The sequence below is a fragment of the Astyanax mexicanus genome, chromosome 16, assembly GCF_023375975.1.
Source record: "Astyanax mexicanus isolate ESR-SI-001 chromosome 16, AstMex3_surface, whole genome shotgun sequence".
Taxonomy (NCBI): domain Eukaryota; kingdom Metazoa; phylum Chordata; class Actinopteri; order Characiformes; family Acestrorhamphidae; genus Astyanax; species Astyanax mexicanus.
Genome location: NC_064423.1, coordinates 34,965,954 through 34,979,393, shown reverse-complemented (window position 1 = coordinate 34,979,393; position 13,440 = coordinate 34,965,954). Strand labels below are relative to the sequence as shown.

General features: G+C 37.4%; 1 protein-coding gene across 17 annotated transcripts in view; it reads right to left on the bottom strand.

Moving 5' to 3' along the window:
• mical2a (microtubule associated monooxygenase, calponin and LIM domain containing 2a) overlaps positions 1-13,440 on the bottom strand; it is an 80,136-nt gene that overhangs the window by 32,231 nt on the left and 34,465 nt on the right. For all 17 annotated transcript variants that reach the window (XR_007424885.1, XM_015607222.3, XM_049465820.1 and 14 more), the window contains exons 3-11: positions 12,555-12,762; positions 11,502-11,618; positions 7,463-7,564; positions 4,809-4,964; positions 3,117-3,217; positions 1,393-1,650; positions 1,186-1,301; positions 465-591; positions 278-368 (exon numbers count right to left, since the gene is read on the bottom strand). Coding sequence is in view for 16 of the 17 variants with exons in the window: in XM_015607222.3 (XP_015462708.3) it covers positions 278-368; positions 465-591; positions 1,186-1,301; positions 1,393-1,650; positions 3,117-3,217; positions 4,809-4,964; positions 7,463-7,564; positions 11,502-11,618; positions 12,555-12,762 (1,276 nt within the window). In the remaining variant the exon portion in view is untranslated. The remainder of the gene's footprint in view (positions 1-277; positions 369-464; positions 592-1,185; positions 1,302-1,392; positions 1,651-3,116; positions 3,218-4,808; positions 4,965-7,462; positions 7,565-11,501; positions 11,619-12,554; positions 12,763-13,440) is intronic.

Sequence of the window (13,440 nt, the reverse complement as noted above, 5' to 3'; positions counted from 1 at the left end):
GAGAATCTTCTGAAAAGGCCATCCTCTCAATGTGACTCCACTTGTAAAAACAATCCTTACACTCCCCTGCCCCGGGATAACCACACCCTTCATGCTATTTTGGGACTGTTTTGGGCTTGGAACAAGCTGGGGAAAGAAATGAACTAAACATCTAATGAAACACAGAGACTGCTCCTTTTTCTAAAAATTCTAAAATGTTTGCTTCTCTATTATGTCCCAGTTTGCACCTGACACATGCATGGATTCAGCAAACAATGTAAACAATGATTAAGCTGACCTCGTCGAGCCAGGTTCACTGGGCGCCGAATGGTAGCAGCTCGCTCTAAAGAACAGGACTTCATTTCTCCACTGATGTAGTAGTTACGGACCTGTGCAGAACATGGGCAAAAATGAAGTAAATGGTTAAATAGGTAAATGGTTTTTAAAAGCCCCAAACAGAACAATAATAACTATATAAATCTCACTTGGTGTGGTCTGACACAGTTGGAGTTGAGGTTTGGATACCGTGTTCCAGGATCGATGGTGTATTGATCAAAGTTCTTGGCAATGTTTTCAGGTGTTGTCTGGGGTAACAATCGGTAAAGACTCTCCCTGAAGCAAAAAACAAAACAAAACATACTGTACATATAAATAGATATAAAACATAATTAATACATAAAAATGTGGATGAATTAACAGTTTTGACATTTTAATATGTGTGGATTCAATACCTAAACCAGATACAGATAACTTAACTTGAAACATGGGTATTTTCTTTTTTCAGAAAAAGATTGTAGTTAATAAATTGTCATAAAACAGATAATTCGCAGACTAGAGCCAAACATAATAAAAATAACATGCAATATTTTTCTGTGATATTTAATGTGATTTAAAAAATAGAAGTATTTTTATAAACTTTAACCAAATGTCAGTGATCCAATATGATATTAACAATGCATTACCCACGATTTAAAAAAATCTGGGCAGATAAAATCCACTTATGGCAAAAACTGTATGTTATGGATAATGAGAATATTATTCATTTTCCTTTAATATCAAATGTGAATATTGTGTAAATGTACATTGCTAAAACTACAGTATACTGTGGTAGAACATGATAAACTACCCAATGAGCTTGGGAACAATGCAAATGTACTTAAAACTGGCAATTTGTGCCTTTATTCATATTCTCTAAACTATACCAACCTCTCTGCCAAAACATCCAGTGGTATTCTATGCTGTGACCAGCTCTTGATCATCCAAGCTGTGTCAAAGGCTGCCAAGAAGCCTCGAGCGCACCCTGTCCCCATCGGCCAAAAAGGCTACAGACACACAGAAGATTCCAAAGTTAGGCTTCAAGGTCTAGAATCCAATAATCAGAACCTATATCTTAGATTTATTACTGTAGCTCACCTCCAGCAGACTGTCTCCCACCAACGCCACCAGCAGATGATGGCCAAACCTCTCCCTGACCAGCGCAGCGTTCTCTGAGGCGTACATACAAGTGAAGTCAAACATGGCTACATCTGGCTGGTCGAGGTGGTTCATGGCATAGTCCAGTGTAGGCAGCTGGTAATGAGTGGCGAAGTCGGCAGCTTCTCGAGCATAGCTTAGAAGAGCCTCCTGGTTTACGTTGTCACTGCTCAGCAGTGCATCTGTGTCTATATAGTCCTGTAGAAGAGAAGATACAACAATGAGGGTGTTTAGATTCACTTCATAATCCAGTTACTGTAGAACATTAGAGTTCGTCAGTAATCTGATCAATGCATGAACATGAAGAATTAGACAATTAGAATTAAACAATAATCAGATTTATGCTTTGTAACCTGACAATAAACTTCACGCTTGGTTGTTTTAATACACAGAGACAAAATATAAACATACATTAGCTAGAAGATGAAGATTATTTAAATCTTAAAAATTTAAAGTTACTAAAAGTCTAAAGAGTTAACTCGCCCCAACACACAGTAATATGTAAAAGAAACTACTCTTAATTTGCAATTTGGGTAATATAACTTTTCACTTAAAATTATTTAGAAAAGGTACCACAGAGTGTCAGTGACAAGAGGATACTACACGTATGCAAATAGATGGTGCCAGGAGCAAATGAACAAGGGGGCATGTGTTAAAATTTTCATCAATAACAGTCAAATAGATTAATTCAGCATTTAATTTGACTTACAGCATTAAATAAAACAACAACTCTTAATTGTAAAACTAAATATGATATTAACAATGCAATACCCAAGATTTGAAAAAAAGCATTATATGGCAAATATTGTATTATATGGATGATGAGAATATTGTGAATTTTCCTTTTATATCAAATATACTATAACTACAGTTTATAGTGGTAAAACTTGATAAACTTCCCAATGAGCTTGGGAACAATGCAAATGTACTTAAAACTATCTATTTGTGCCTTTATTCATATTTTCTAAACTATACTAACCTCTCTGCCAAAACATGTTTTAAAACTAAATAGAACTAAAATAGTAATTCTATAGTCTATACTAAGTCAAATGTACATCCAAAGTATTTTTAAGTACTATATATGAGCTATTAATGTGGGAATAAAATTTATTGAGCATTTTTAGTGGCTTCCCATGTAAAAATTATGATTAAAATCATAAAAGCTGTTAGAAGCTTCTCTTTGCGTCACTTGTTTTAAGTGTTTTAAGAGACTAAGACCATTAAGAGACTATGGTTTTGCTGAGTGATGTTTAAGTGCATGTGCAGAAACATTTGGTTGGATGAATTTCCTGGATGAACTGACCACCACTGGTGACGGCTTTATGACGTCTTTAAGAATCAACACAGTCAGTGAGTCAGTTCTGTCAGTTGCCGTGTAAACATGTGCATCAGTGGTTAGACCTAAATACCATTGAATATGACTGCTTATGTTTGTGTGTGTCTGAATAAAAATAAAACAGACAGAGCACAAGAGATCATAAGATGGTGAAATATGTCCTCCTTATAAATGTTTATGCCCTCCTTGCTGTGTTTATAAGTGTGTGAGTTCACAGCCTATTACACTGGCAGGCTACAATAACAAAAGAGTCATCGTGCCCTATGCCGCACCTTCCCCAAACCACTTCCTCTTGGTCGTTTGGCAAACCACTAGAGCCACTACTCACATGAATGATGACTCCTTTATCCAGAAGACTCTGCTTCTTAGCCGTCATAACGAAGTAGTGAGTGTTGTCTTTATAATACACAATGTTCTCCAAATCAATGCCTAAATCAGAGACACAGCGTCACTCAACAGAAGACCAACATCACAACTTAAAAAAAAAAAGTAATTATGTCATGATCCACACCATAAATTACATAATATGTCCTTTTGAATGTGCTTTGCTGTGGTAATCAGGAGTTTAATAGAGGTTTAACTAAGGAATTCAGGTGTAAGAGACGCTTGTCATAACAGGTCCACAAACCTAATAAGTACCTACACAAATGCAGGCAGGAGCGGAACAAACACTGTCACAGAAAAAAGGGAACTGAAACCTGGCTCAGCTATGATGACACCACCTCCTTATAAGCTTTATTCACACTGATTAGTTTTTTAGTTTTTACAAACTGCCAAAAAATGTTAAACAACTATGTTGTTTCTTACAATTATTCACTTTTATTTAACCCAATATACATATTTAATGTTTCATCTGGTCAACTTTATTTTATTTGTTAATATACATCCACTTGTGCATTTTAAGCCTTCCACAAATTCCAAAAAATATGGGATGCTAAAGAATTTACCACTTTATGTTGTTTCCATATCTTTTCACTACACTTAAAATACACTTTGGCACCAAGGATCAAAAGTAATGAAGTGTTTCAGGTTGGTATTTTGTCCCATTTTTACAGAAAACATACATTTTAGTCTAGTACCTGCCTTTGTAGTGTGTGCAGAATGTGTTTTTACATTGTCCTGTTAGAAGATAAATGGATGTACCTGAAAAAGTTTGTCTTAAAGGCAGCAAATCTTTCTTTAAGGTCTTAATGTACATTTCTGCATCATTGCTGCATCACAGATCTGTACTAACACAACCCCATATAGTGACAGACGCTAACTGTTGGGTTTGTTGGTGATAACAGACTGGATGGCCCTTTTCCGCTTTGGTCTGGAGCATATGGTGTCCACTTCTTTCATAAAGGATTTAGAATATTACCGCAATTAATTAGTCTGACCCCAATACTGGTTTCCACTGTGTGATAGTCCATCCAGGTGCCTCAGAGTTGAGAGAGGTTGACACTGCTTCTGGACATGGTTAACATAAAGCTTCTGTTTCTGTTTTAACATGTAATTGTGCTTTGTGACTTTAGCTCTGTATTATAGTGGTTCTATCAGCTATAGCAGCTATAGTTTAATGTACTCTTGATGCTCTTTACACACTAAAATGTTTAATTTTTTTCCTTAAATGGTTTAAGTATAATCACATCAACTCTTTCTTTGAGTAGCATTGCTTTTAAAAATATCAATACTTATTACTTTAAATTATTCCTATGCTCCTCAGACACATAGATATATTTACTAAATCGTCATTAACAAATCATCTGTTTATAATCAGATAATCAAATCACTAATTAATATGGTTCAGATCATTTCTAACTGTGAATTGTCCCATTTTTTCTAAAGTGCTGCAGGCCTGAAATGTAGGAATGGATGTATAGTATTATTAACAAATTAAATGAAGTTGTGCAGACAAAACATGAAAAATATCTTGGGTTCATACTCTGTGTAATGAAATAAAAGTCATGTAAAATGTAAATGTTAGAAACATTGTGCTTTTTAATATTTGCATTTTTTTATTGTGTTTATATTCTCTCACCTGTCTCCTGCTTGAGGTCCAGGAAGAATTTCTGGTTGAAGATAAAGGCCACTCCACTAATCTCCTCTACTTTGGCCTCTGCGGTCGTGTTTCTGTTAATGAAGTTAGCCGTGATGGCGATGGCCAGTTTCCCACGGAACTCTTTCCGCCGAAACCCTGAGAGACAGGATGGAGACAGTGAGGGGTTAATACAGCAGGCCATGGCTGAATCATAGAGGAAGACACAAAGTGAGAGAGAGAGAAAAAAGGGGAATGTAACACTAAATATGAGACAACAGGTAAAGCAGCAGAGTTTACTAAGGGAAAGAAAGAGACAGACAGAGAGGAGAGAGACAGAATGAAAGTGAATGATGTGGCATTTCTCTCTTCCTGCCAGGCAGAGGCATGCTAATCCTAGGGAAATCTGCTGCTGTCTAAATCACAGGCTGGTTATTTTAGGCTCAGTCCAGCTTGGCTTCACCACAAAGGTATGAGCAGTTGAAAGCCATGTTGCCTGCAGCTTTCTAATTAGCTCTATCAGAACGTCGGGAATGGAAAAGCACATATTTACAGCTTAACTGAAGAAACAGTACAAAACAAACTGTTCATTTGCAGTTTATTTCAGGATTGGGGGCTGGGATTGAGGCAAGGCAGGGCAATATTATCATGCATATTGATATATATTTTTTAAACTGTAATTCAAGATATTAAAAAAATGACCATATCGTAATGTCATTCCTGCTAAACAGGTTAACATCTGTGTGTGCTTTAATTCTGAAAAAAGTAAAGGGGATGTTTGAGTGCAAATGGTTTTGTTTTTTGTGAGAAATGACCCTTAACAGAGTATAGTCTTGAACTAATTACAACTGTATGACCACTTCCTCGTTTCTACATCCATTATCCATTTTAAACTCCACAGATGGTATAGGACACTGTAGTTCTGTAATTACAGACTGTAGTCCTGTACTGTTTTTTCTCTGTATACTTGATTGTTATCCTCCTTTCAAACTGTTTTTCAAATGATCAGGACCCCACAGAAGAGAAAACCACCACAGAGCTGGTTTTATTGTTTGGGTGGTGGGTCATTATTCTCAGCATTGCAGTGACAATATTTCTTCACACTCACATTTTTCTTTAAAAACTTTTTTTATTATCCCTTTTTTCTCCTTTTGGCATCACACAGAGAACGATTTGTACCTCCTTAATTTTTAAGAGTATATGTAAGAGTTTGGGAAACAAATAAACAAACTTAACGACTGGAAAATTGGAGGAGGTTGTGCCACATTACACAATCCACCTTAGCACCTTACATACTTTTAAAATTACACAAGTCATATATAAGAATCGTTAAAGGCATCAGAGCTTCACTATTTAATGACGTGATACGACTGGTTTGGACATTATGATCCTCCTTTTTCCCTGTTCTTTAATAAAGTATGCGTATGCAGAGAAACAGAAGGACCACAAATGGCTCCTATAGCTCAGTGGAACTGATATGATGGATACTGGATGTAAAAACAAGGAGGTGGTCATATTGTTATGTTATGTAAAGAAGTGTGTTTCATCACCCAGCAGGTGTAGGCCTGTGGTGAAGAACTGTGAAGAGGACAAACAGTCTCTGGTCTCCTGTCCGGCAAAATAATGTATGAGGTTCAGCAAAGTGCCTCTCAGGCCAGACTCGCAGCCGATTACTGACCAGAGCCGTTCCATTACTGTCATGTTAATTCATGGAGACATCATCCCGCCCTTGCACTCACCCACCCACATCCCAGCACAGCACCCTCCCCTCACACGACCGCGCAGCACCCTCAGAGGGGGATATATTTAACTTCCACCAGACGTCCCTCCAAACAGCCCGGTTTCTGCACAGGCTGAGCCGCAAAAACCCGTTTCCCCCCCTTCAAAGCTACTCATTATTGCGAAATGAGCTAAACGAATCATCATTTGGAGAGGCCCGAGAATTCCCTTATTTGGAATAGGCATCTGTTTGGGGATAGGTAGAAAGATGACGAGTAAAAACGGGAAAAAGTCCAACAGGCAAGCATCAACAGCTGGGCAGCAGCCAGAAAGACTATTTAGGAACGCACGCTGATCCTCTGATTTCATATTTAACCTCGCGCTTGGCGAGGGTCTGACGACATCATGGACTATCGTTTTACAGAGCAGGACCTCATTTTACGGCTTTCCAGCTTTCTTGGATGAAACAATCCAGTCGAAATGATAAGGCAGTGCAGCCAAGAGCAACAGCCAAGTTTCTCTCAGTCATAGTCATTTAAGCTCCGACACTGATAAGGAATGTATAGCAGACGTTTGTCCTGGGTTTTGTCCGAACACTTTATTTTGCAATAGTTGATCTTATAAAACGCTCTGGACTTACTTTATATGGAGTGACATGGCTAGTTACGAACACAGAGTCAACACAAAAACACACTGGTGAAGGAGCATGTGATGAGCTATTTGTGTTACCCAGCTACCATATCATATCCTGAGCTGTTTTAGTTACCCTGGAAAGTTTTGTCTGTATTTATAGAGCAATGATAATTATAGCTGCTTTGTTACTGTGTAAGAACATGGGATAGTGTGCGTATATTTAGTAAATGTAGTAGTAAATGTAGGGCATTAACTAAATTACTGTGTAAAATTTAGAATTGCAGCACAGCCGCTGGTGTACCAACCTTCAAGGGTGTTCCGTCGTCCATCAGCCCCCACCACCACGTCAAAGTCAAAGTCAGCCACAGGGTGATCCCCCGGCCGTATCTCTGCCCTCCAACCTGGTCCTATGTTAAAAAAAACATACATGTACATGTTAATACTTATCTGTGTCTGTAATTCATTAAGCTTTTTAATGTTATTTACACAAACAGTTAAAAATATCCAAACATCATGGGATAGCAGTATGCCAATCAATCAAGAAGTGTTCCCTCAGGAGCGAGTACAGAAATGGTCACATCTGTATAAGTTGTGAGTTGGTATCTTGGGTGCTAGACTGAACACTAGCCACCGTGCTCTCAGTGAAGGTGACGTGAACTGTGTTGAACTGTGAGTTGGAGTGAGGCCTGATAGACGGAGGACATATTTTTAGTTTCTTAGGTTCTGCAAGCATTTATAAGACTTCTTGACCCACAGTGACATTGTATACTTGAAATATATAATAGAATTTAAAGCACTGCCACCCACAAGTTATTGAGTTATCAGGGTATGTATGTATGTATTATTATTATTATTATTATTATTATTATTATTATTATTAACCTATTAACCTTACTAAGGTTGTATTTACATCAGTAATGGCATAATTGTTTATTTTACTATTCTAAAAAAAAATAAAAATAAAGATGCTACAAATGATTACAAATGAGAGATAAAATAATAAATAAAATATTTACTTTTGGTTCTATAAATAACCTTCTTTGTCATAGAGATGTGTGAGTATTAGTTCTTCAAATATTGAAATAAATCTTCACACTCAGCTGCTTTAGAAACTTTATTTTTATAAGCCCAAAAATGCTTTTCCAAATTTTGGCATCACTCAGAGAACGATTTGTTCCTCCATCAATTTTAAAAGTGTACCCAAGAGTTCAGGAAAAAACTGAACAAACTTAACGACTGCAAAAAAAAAAGCAGGAGGCTGTGCCACATTACACAATCCACCTTAGCACCTCACATACTTACAAAATAACACAAGTCATACAGTCATATGGAAAAGTTTGGGCACCCCTATTAATCTTAATCATTTTAGTTATAATAATCTTTGTTTTTAGATCATTTGAGAGTTGTTTTGATGAGCCCATGATGCCACTCTTCAGAGGAGATTCAAATAGGAGAACAACTTGCAATTGGCCACCTTAAATACCTTTTCTCATGATTGGATACACCTGGCTTTGAAGTTCAAAGCTCAATGAGGTTACCAAAATCAATTTTGTGCTTCAGTAAGTCAGTAAAAAGTAGTTAGGAGTATTCAAATCAATAAAATGATAAGGGTGCCCATACTTTTGCACCAGTCAAATTTTGGTTTAATGCATATTGCACATTTTCTGTTAGTACAAGAAACCTAATTTCAATCCTGAAATATTACTGTGTCCATCAGTTATTAGATATATCAAACTGAAATGGCTGTTGTAAACACCCAAATATTTAGAACTAAAAATGATTAAGATTAATAGGGGTGCCCAAACTTTTTCATATGACTGTATATAAGAATCATTAAAGACAAACAGAGCCTTGCTATTTAATGACGTGATACAACTGGACTGCACCAATGGAAACATGCATCTCTTCTCAAGGCCCTGGTACAAGGTCACAGCAGCAGAAGGATCTTAATTTAGAAAGCCCTCTTGTTTTTATCAGCTCTCTGACATCTTTACTGAAGAGAGAGAAAGGCAGAGATATCTAATGTCCTCAGAGCAGGAGCCCAATCAACCAGGTCCCTGGGAGGCTCCAGTTGAGTGTTGTGAAACCACTCCTTAAAAGAGCCGTTTGCACATGAAAGCATAACCACATCTGGATGCAAATTACAAGTGGACCTGGGAGACATGTTTCTAATTACATTGATCAGCTTATAATCATCAGCTCCTCATTTAACTGATCTAATGATCTCTCCTTCTAACTAAAAGAGGGAAATAAAACCTTGCCATGTGTACAGAGACTGAGCACGCTCTGCAGCCATGAAATAACAACAGAAACAGGGAGGAGACCCCTGGCTAAAAAAGGAGAAATTTTCCATGGGCATTAAAAATGCTTTTAACAGCTGGGCTGCTGCTGGATGGTAGTCATAGTGATAGTTTTTGCTGTGAGTAACGGAGGAAGTTCTGTGCATGGTCTAACCATTGTCTTACAGACAGAGTGAGGCAGAGGTGAGGGGTGAGTTTAGGTCTTAATGTGTAACTAATGGCTTTGTAGCCTCTCATGTCCAAATGTTTGTGGACATTCCTACTGATAGTTGCTTATAGCTACTTGAACTCAAGTTAAAACGATTCCTGACACACAGGGCATGTCTAGCCCTAGTGGAGAGGTACTGCAAATAGAACAGGACTCTCTGGGACCAGATAAACATAAATCTGTTGGCACCATGCCTAATGCCAGTATGGGCTAGAATGGTATGTGTATGGTAGAGGTCTGTAGGAGAGACTCGTCAGAATATCTTGCGACAAGGAACAATTGTTATCGGCATGGGCGAGAGTTTAATCAATACATGCAATGTGGGAGCAGGACCATATACACATGTAGGAAAATCCAGCAAATGAATAAATAGTCTAGGAAATTTAGATAATCACACAATGATTTCCATGCACAATGGACAGTAGGAAAACCACTAATCAATAAGTAAGATTTTATATAATAAGATTTTATTTTTCGTGTACAGGCCTAAATATACCTCTGTTACAAGAATCTTGATCTGGCTAAGATCAATGTTTAAATACTGATCAATGCATTCAAGAAAAACTGCAAATAAAAAAGGAAGCAGTTTCAAATTAATAACCAATGCATGCAACAACAACACAAAAAAAAACCCTCAAGATATTACTGATAAATATCAAAGCAGAGGATGGACCGACAGACAGACACACACACACACCAATGGGACAATTTCAGCATCTCCAGTTCACCTGACGGCATGCGTTTGGACTGTGGTAAGAAATGAGACAGCACTATCCAGTGCTATAATTGCTGTTTTAATAAATACAGAAGATAATTTTTTAAACCACAATATTTAATTAATTTAATTCATATAAGGACTGCGGGTGGGAGCAGCAGAAATGTGTATGTTGCGAACGGGCGTGGATTTTGGTGGGAGCGAGCAGTAACAGGACTAAAACAAGCAGGGGCGGGCAAAAGCAGGTTTAAAAGTCCTGTGCAGATCTCTAGTACATAGCATTGAGCTGTTGACCAATGGAAGTACTGTTTTCTGGAATGATGGTGCTCCATGAGTAAGGGACAAGTACCATGTCCCATTACTTTTGCCATGTCCCATGGAAGCTAAACAACACTGTAAACATATGTGTGTTGGGCCTCCAGCATTGAACGTGGGTGTGATTTTGGCAAAACATGGATAAAGTTTTAGCCAGAAGTCATCGGTCACAATAATTACCACTATTATCAATGCACTGTCCACTGAGGGTGATAATACTTTCTATATGATGTATTTCTAGTACACATGCAACACTGTTGATCAAGGAATATTTAATGCCTGCTTCAGAACTTCAGAAATGGAATGAACCAATCATTTTGGCACCCACTATAATGCCCTGATCCAACTCCTATAATTCAAATGAGCATGCTAGTCAGTGTTATACCTAACTCGAAAGATAACACCTATCACCTTTGATAGGTATGGGCATTCTTAAGCCATCAATAGAAATACTGCTATCCCATGACTTTTGGCATTTCAGTCCTGCATTAATGTGTAGGAAGAGTTGATGAGCTTAAGATGAGATGGAGAGTTGATCATCCAACAGTGTCACTAAATCTCTTGCTGAATACATTCAAATCCTCAAAGCTGAGACATTCAGTCCATCAAAGCTGTATCAGGATCCTTCTCACTAATTATTTTTCATAAAATTATTATGACAAAACTGGAGCTCATTGTAATTATAGTATACCAATTATAGAATAACAGACAAACAAATCAGTCAGTCAACATACTGTATGACAATGCCTAACAAGTCAGACCAGACTGGCTCCATTGTGGTTTGGCGCATGCACAGACAGACTCACCCTCATTCTCCTGATCTTCTGGAGGCTCCAGGAGCTTAACAAACTCCACGTTGATATGGAACTCCACCCCCAGAAGCAGAGCGATCTTGAGGAGCATGAGCTGGAGCTGCCGAATACCTGCCAAACACAGCCAGGACAAGAACCATTACCCCTCAGAAGCATTGCTAACAGTACACAGTAACACACAGCCTACAAAAACAAAACACACACACATTTAACCATTGGGATTTATTCCTATTTATAGCATATAAAACGTAGAACACTGACTTAGTCACTGTAGTTTTAGTTGAGTTGCTCAGATCCAATTCAGTTAATAAGATTGTAAACATATAGGGGCAGTTTATTAGATTTGGGTTAAGCCTAGTCATGAACTACACAGTATTCTGAATGAAGATATTTAACTGATATGAAAACATTTTTCACATTTTTCAATCAATCAACTTGTTGTCAGAAATATAGTTTAAAATTTTAAATAAAAAAGACCATATACTTAACCATGAATATAATATATAATTAAAAAAATGTATAAAGCTGAGAGACAGAAATTAATAAAATATATCTAAATTAATATAAAACTAAAGCTAAAGTAAACACTTATTATATTATTAGTAAAAAATGAAAATTAAAATGAGTAAGATCATAAAATAACAAATAAGTAGATTATGGTTGATAAAAAAATAATTATAATAGGTCAACTAAAAGAGGAGGGGGCATGACCAGCAAGCTGACTGGCTCCTTTTGTTGAAGGGTGGGACATTATCCGTAAACAGTCATTAATAACATTTCTGGCTTAATTCAGAACAATTGTCTGATAGAGTCTGATAACTAAAAAGTCCAGGCATAAAAACAGCCTTAAACTAACGATCAACAATATGCATAAATGTTAACAAGATTTGACTTGTCACAACGGATTAGCTAAAATAAGAATCAAACAGAGAAGTGAGAAAATTACTTCCCAATAAAAAGATGAAGTGTTTTATTGTGAAATATCATCTACTGAACGTAGTTAAACGCAGGACAATAGCTGAAGTACTTTGTATGGTGAGTACTTACTGATGTGGTCTATGGCTCCTGCGCAGAACTTCCCGTAAAACTTCTTTGCCCCGAGGCCTCTGAGGTCATGGATGGTGAAGGGCCAGAGGTGCAGAACATTGTTTCTGGAAAACGTGTCCCTTTTCTCAATCACTACTGCTTTTGCTCCTAGGAACGCCAGCTCAATGGCAGTCCGTAAACCACAGGGGCCTCCTCCAATTATCAGACACTGCACACAAGAACAGCAGACAGTGACGTTAGGCCACCAGCATGCAAGAACAAACAGTGATACTAATATTAATAAAGCACAAAATGTGAGCATGAGCCACAACATACAGTTTAAGATGAAGACTGAAAAAATCTAGCTCAAAATTGAGTTCATAGAAAAGAGGAAAAGAAATCTTGGAAAAGCTTTTGGATATGGTGGTCAGTCTCTACAAGGCTGTAATATCTTTCACTGACCTTGAACAGTGTTTGGACTTTTACTGTGTGGCTCTGAAAAGCCACACAGTAAAACCAAGGAAAAACCCAGCAATGTATTTGATTTGATGGCATGTACAGAGTCCTGATCCATATTTAGAAAACTATGTACTACACGAATAGAATATCCTCCTGAGACCTGGCAATTCATTTTTATCCACTCGGTTAGCTGACATAGTTCTGGGATTTAATCAAATTGTTTCTTTAAAATTAGATTCTTAACTTTTTCAGGATTTAGGAAAGGTAGAGTAATTTTAACCCTCTCAAACCACATCTTTTATTAAGTGTTCTCTGTAGAGAAAAACAGGACAATCTGCCTTCTATTTTACCCAGCTTCCGTACTTAGAAAGCAGAGGGATGAATAATGGAATCAAAATTGTGGAGCAGATTTTTTCCTGCAGACGAAAGAGGTCACCTTTAAAGGAAA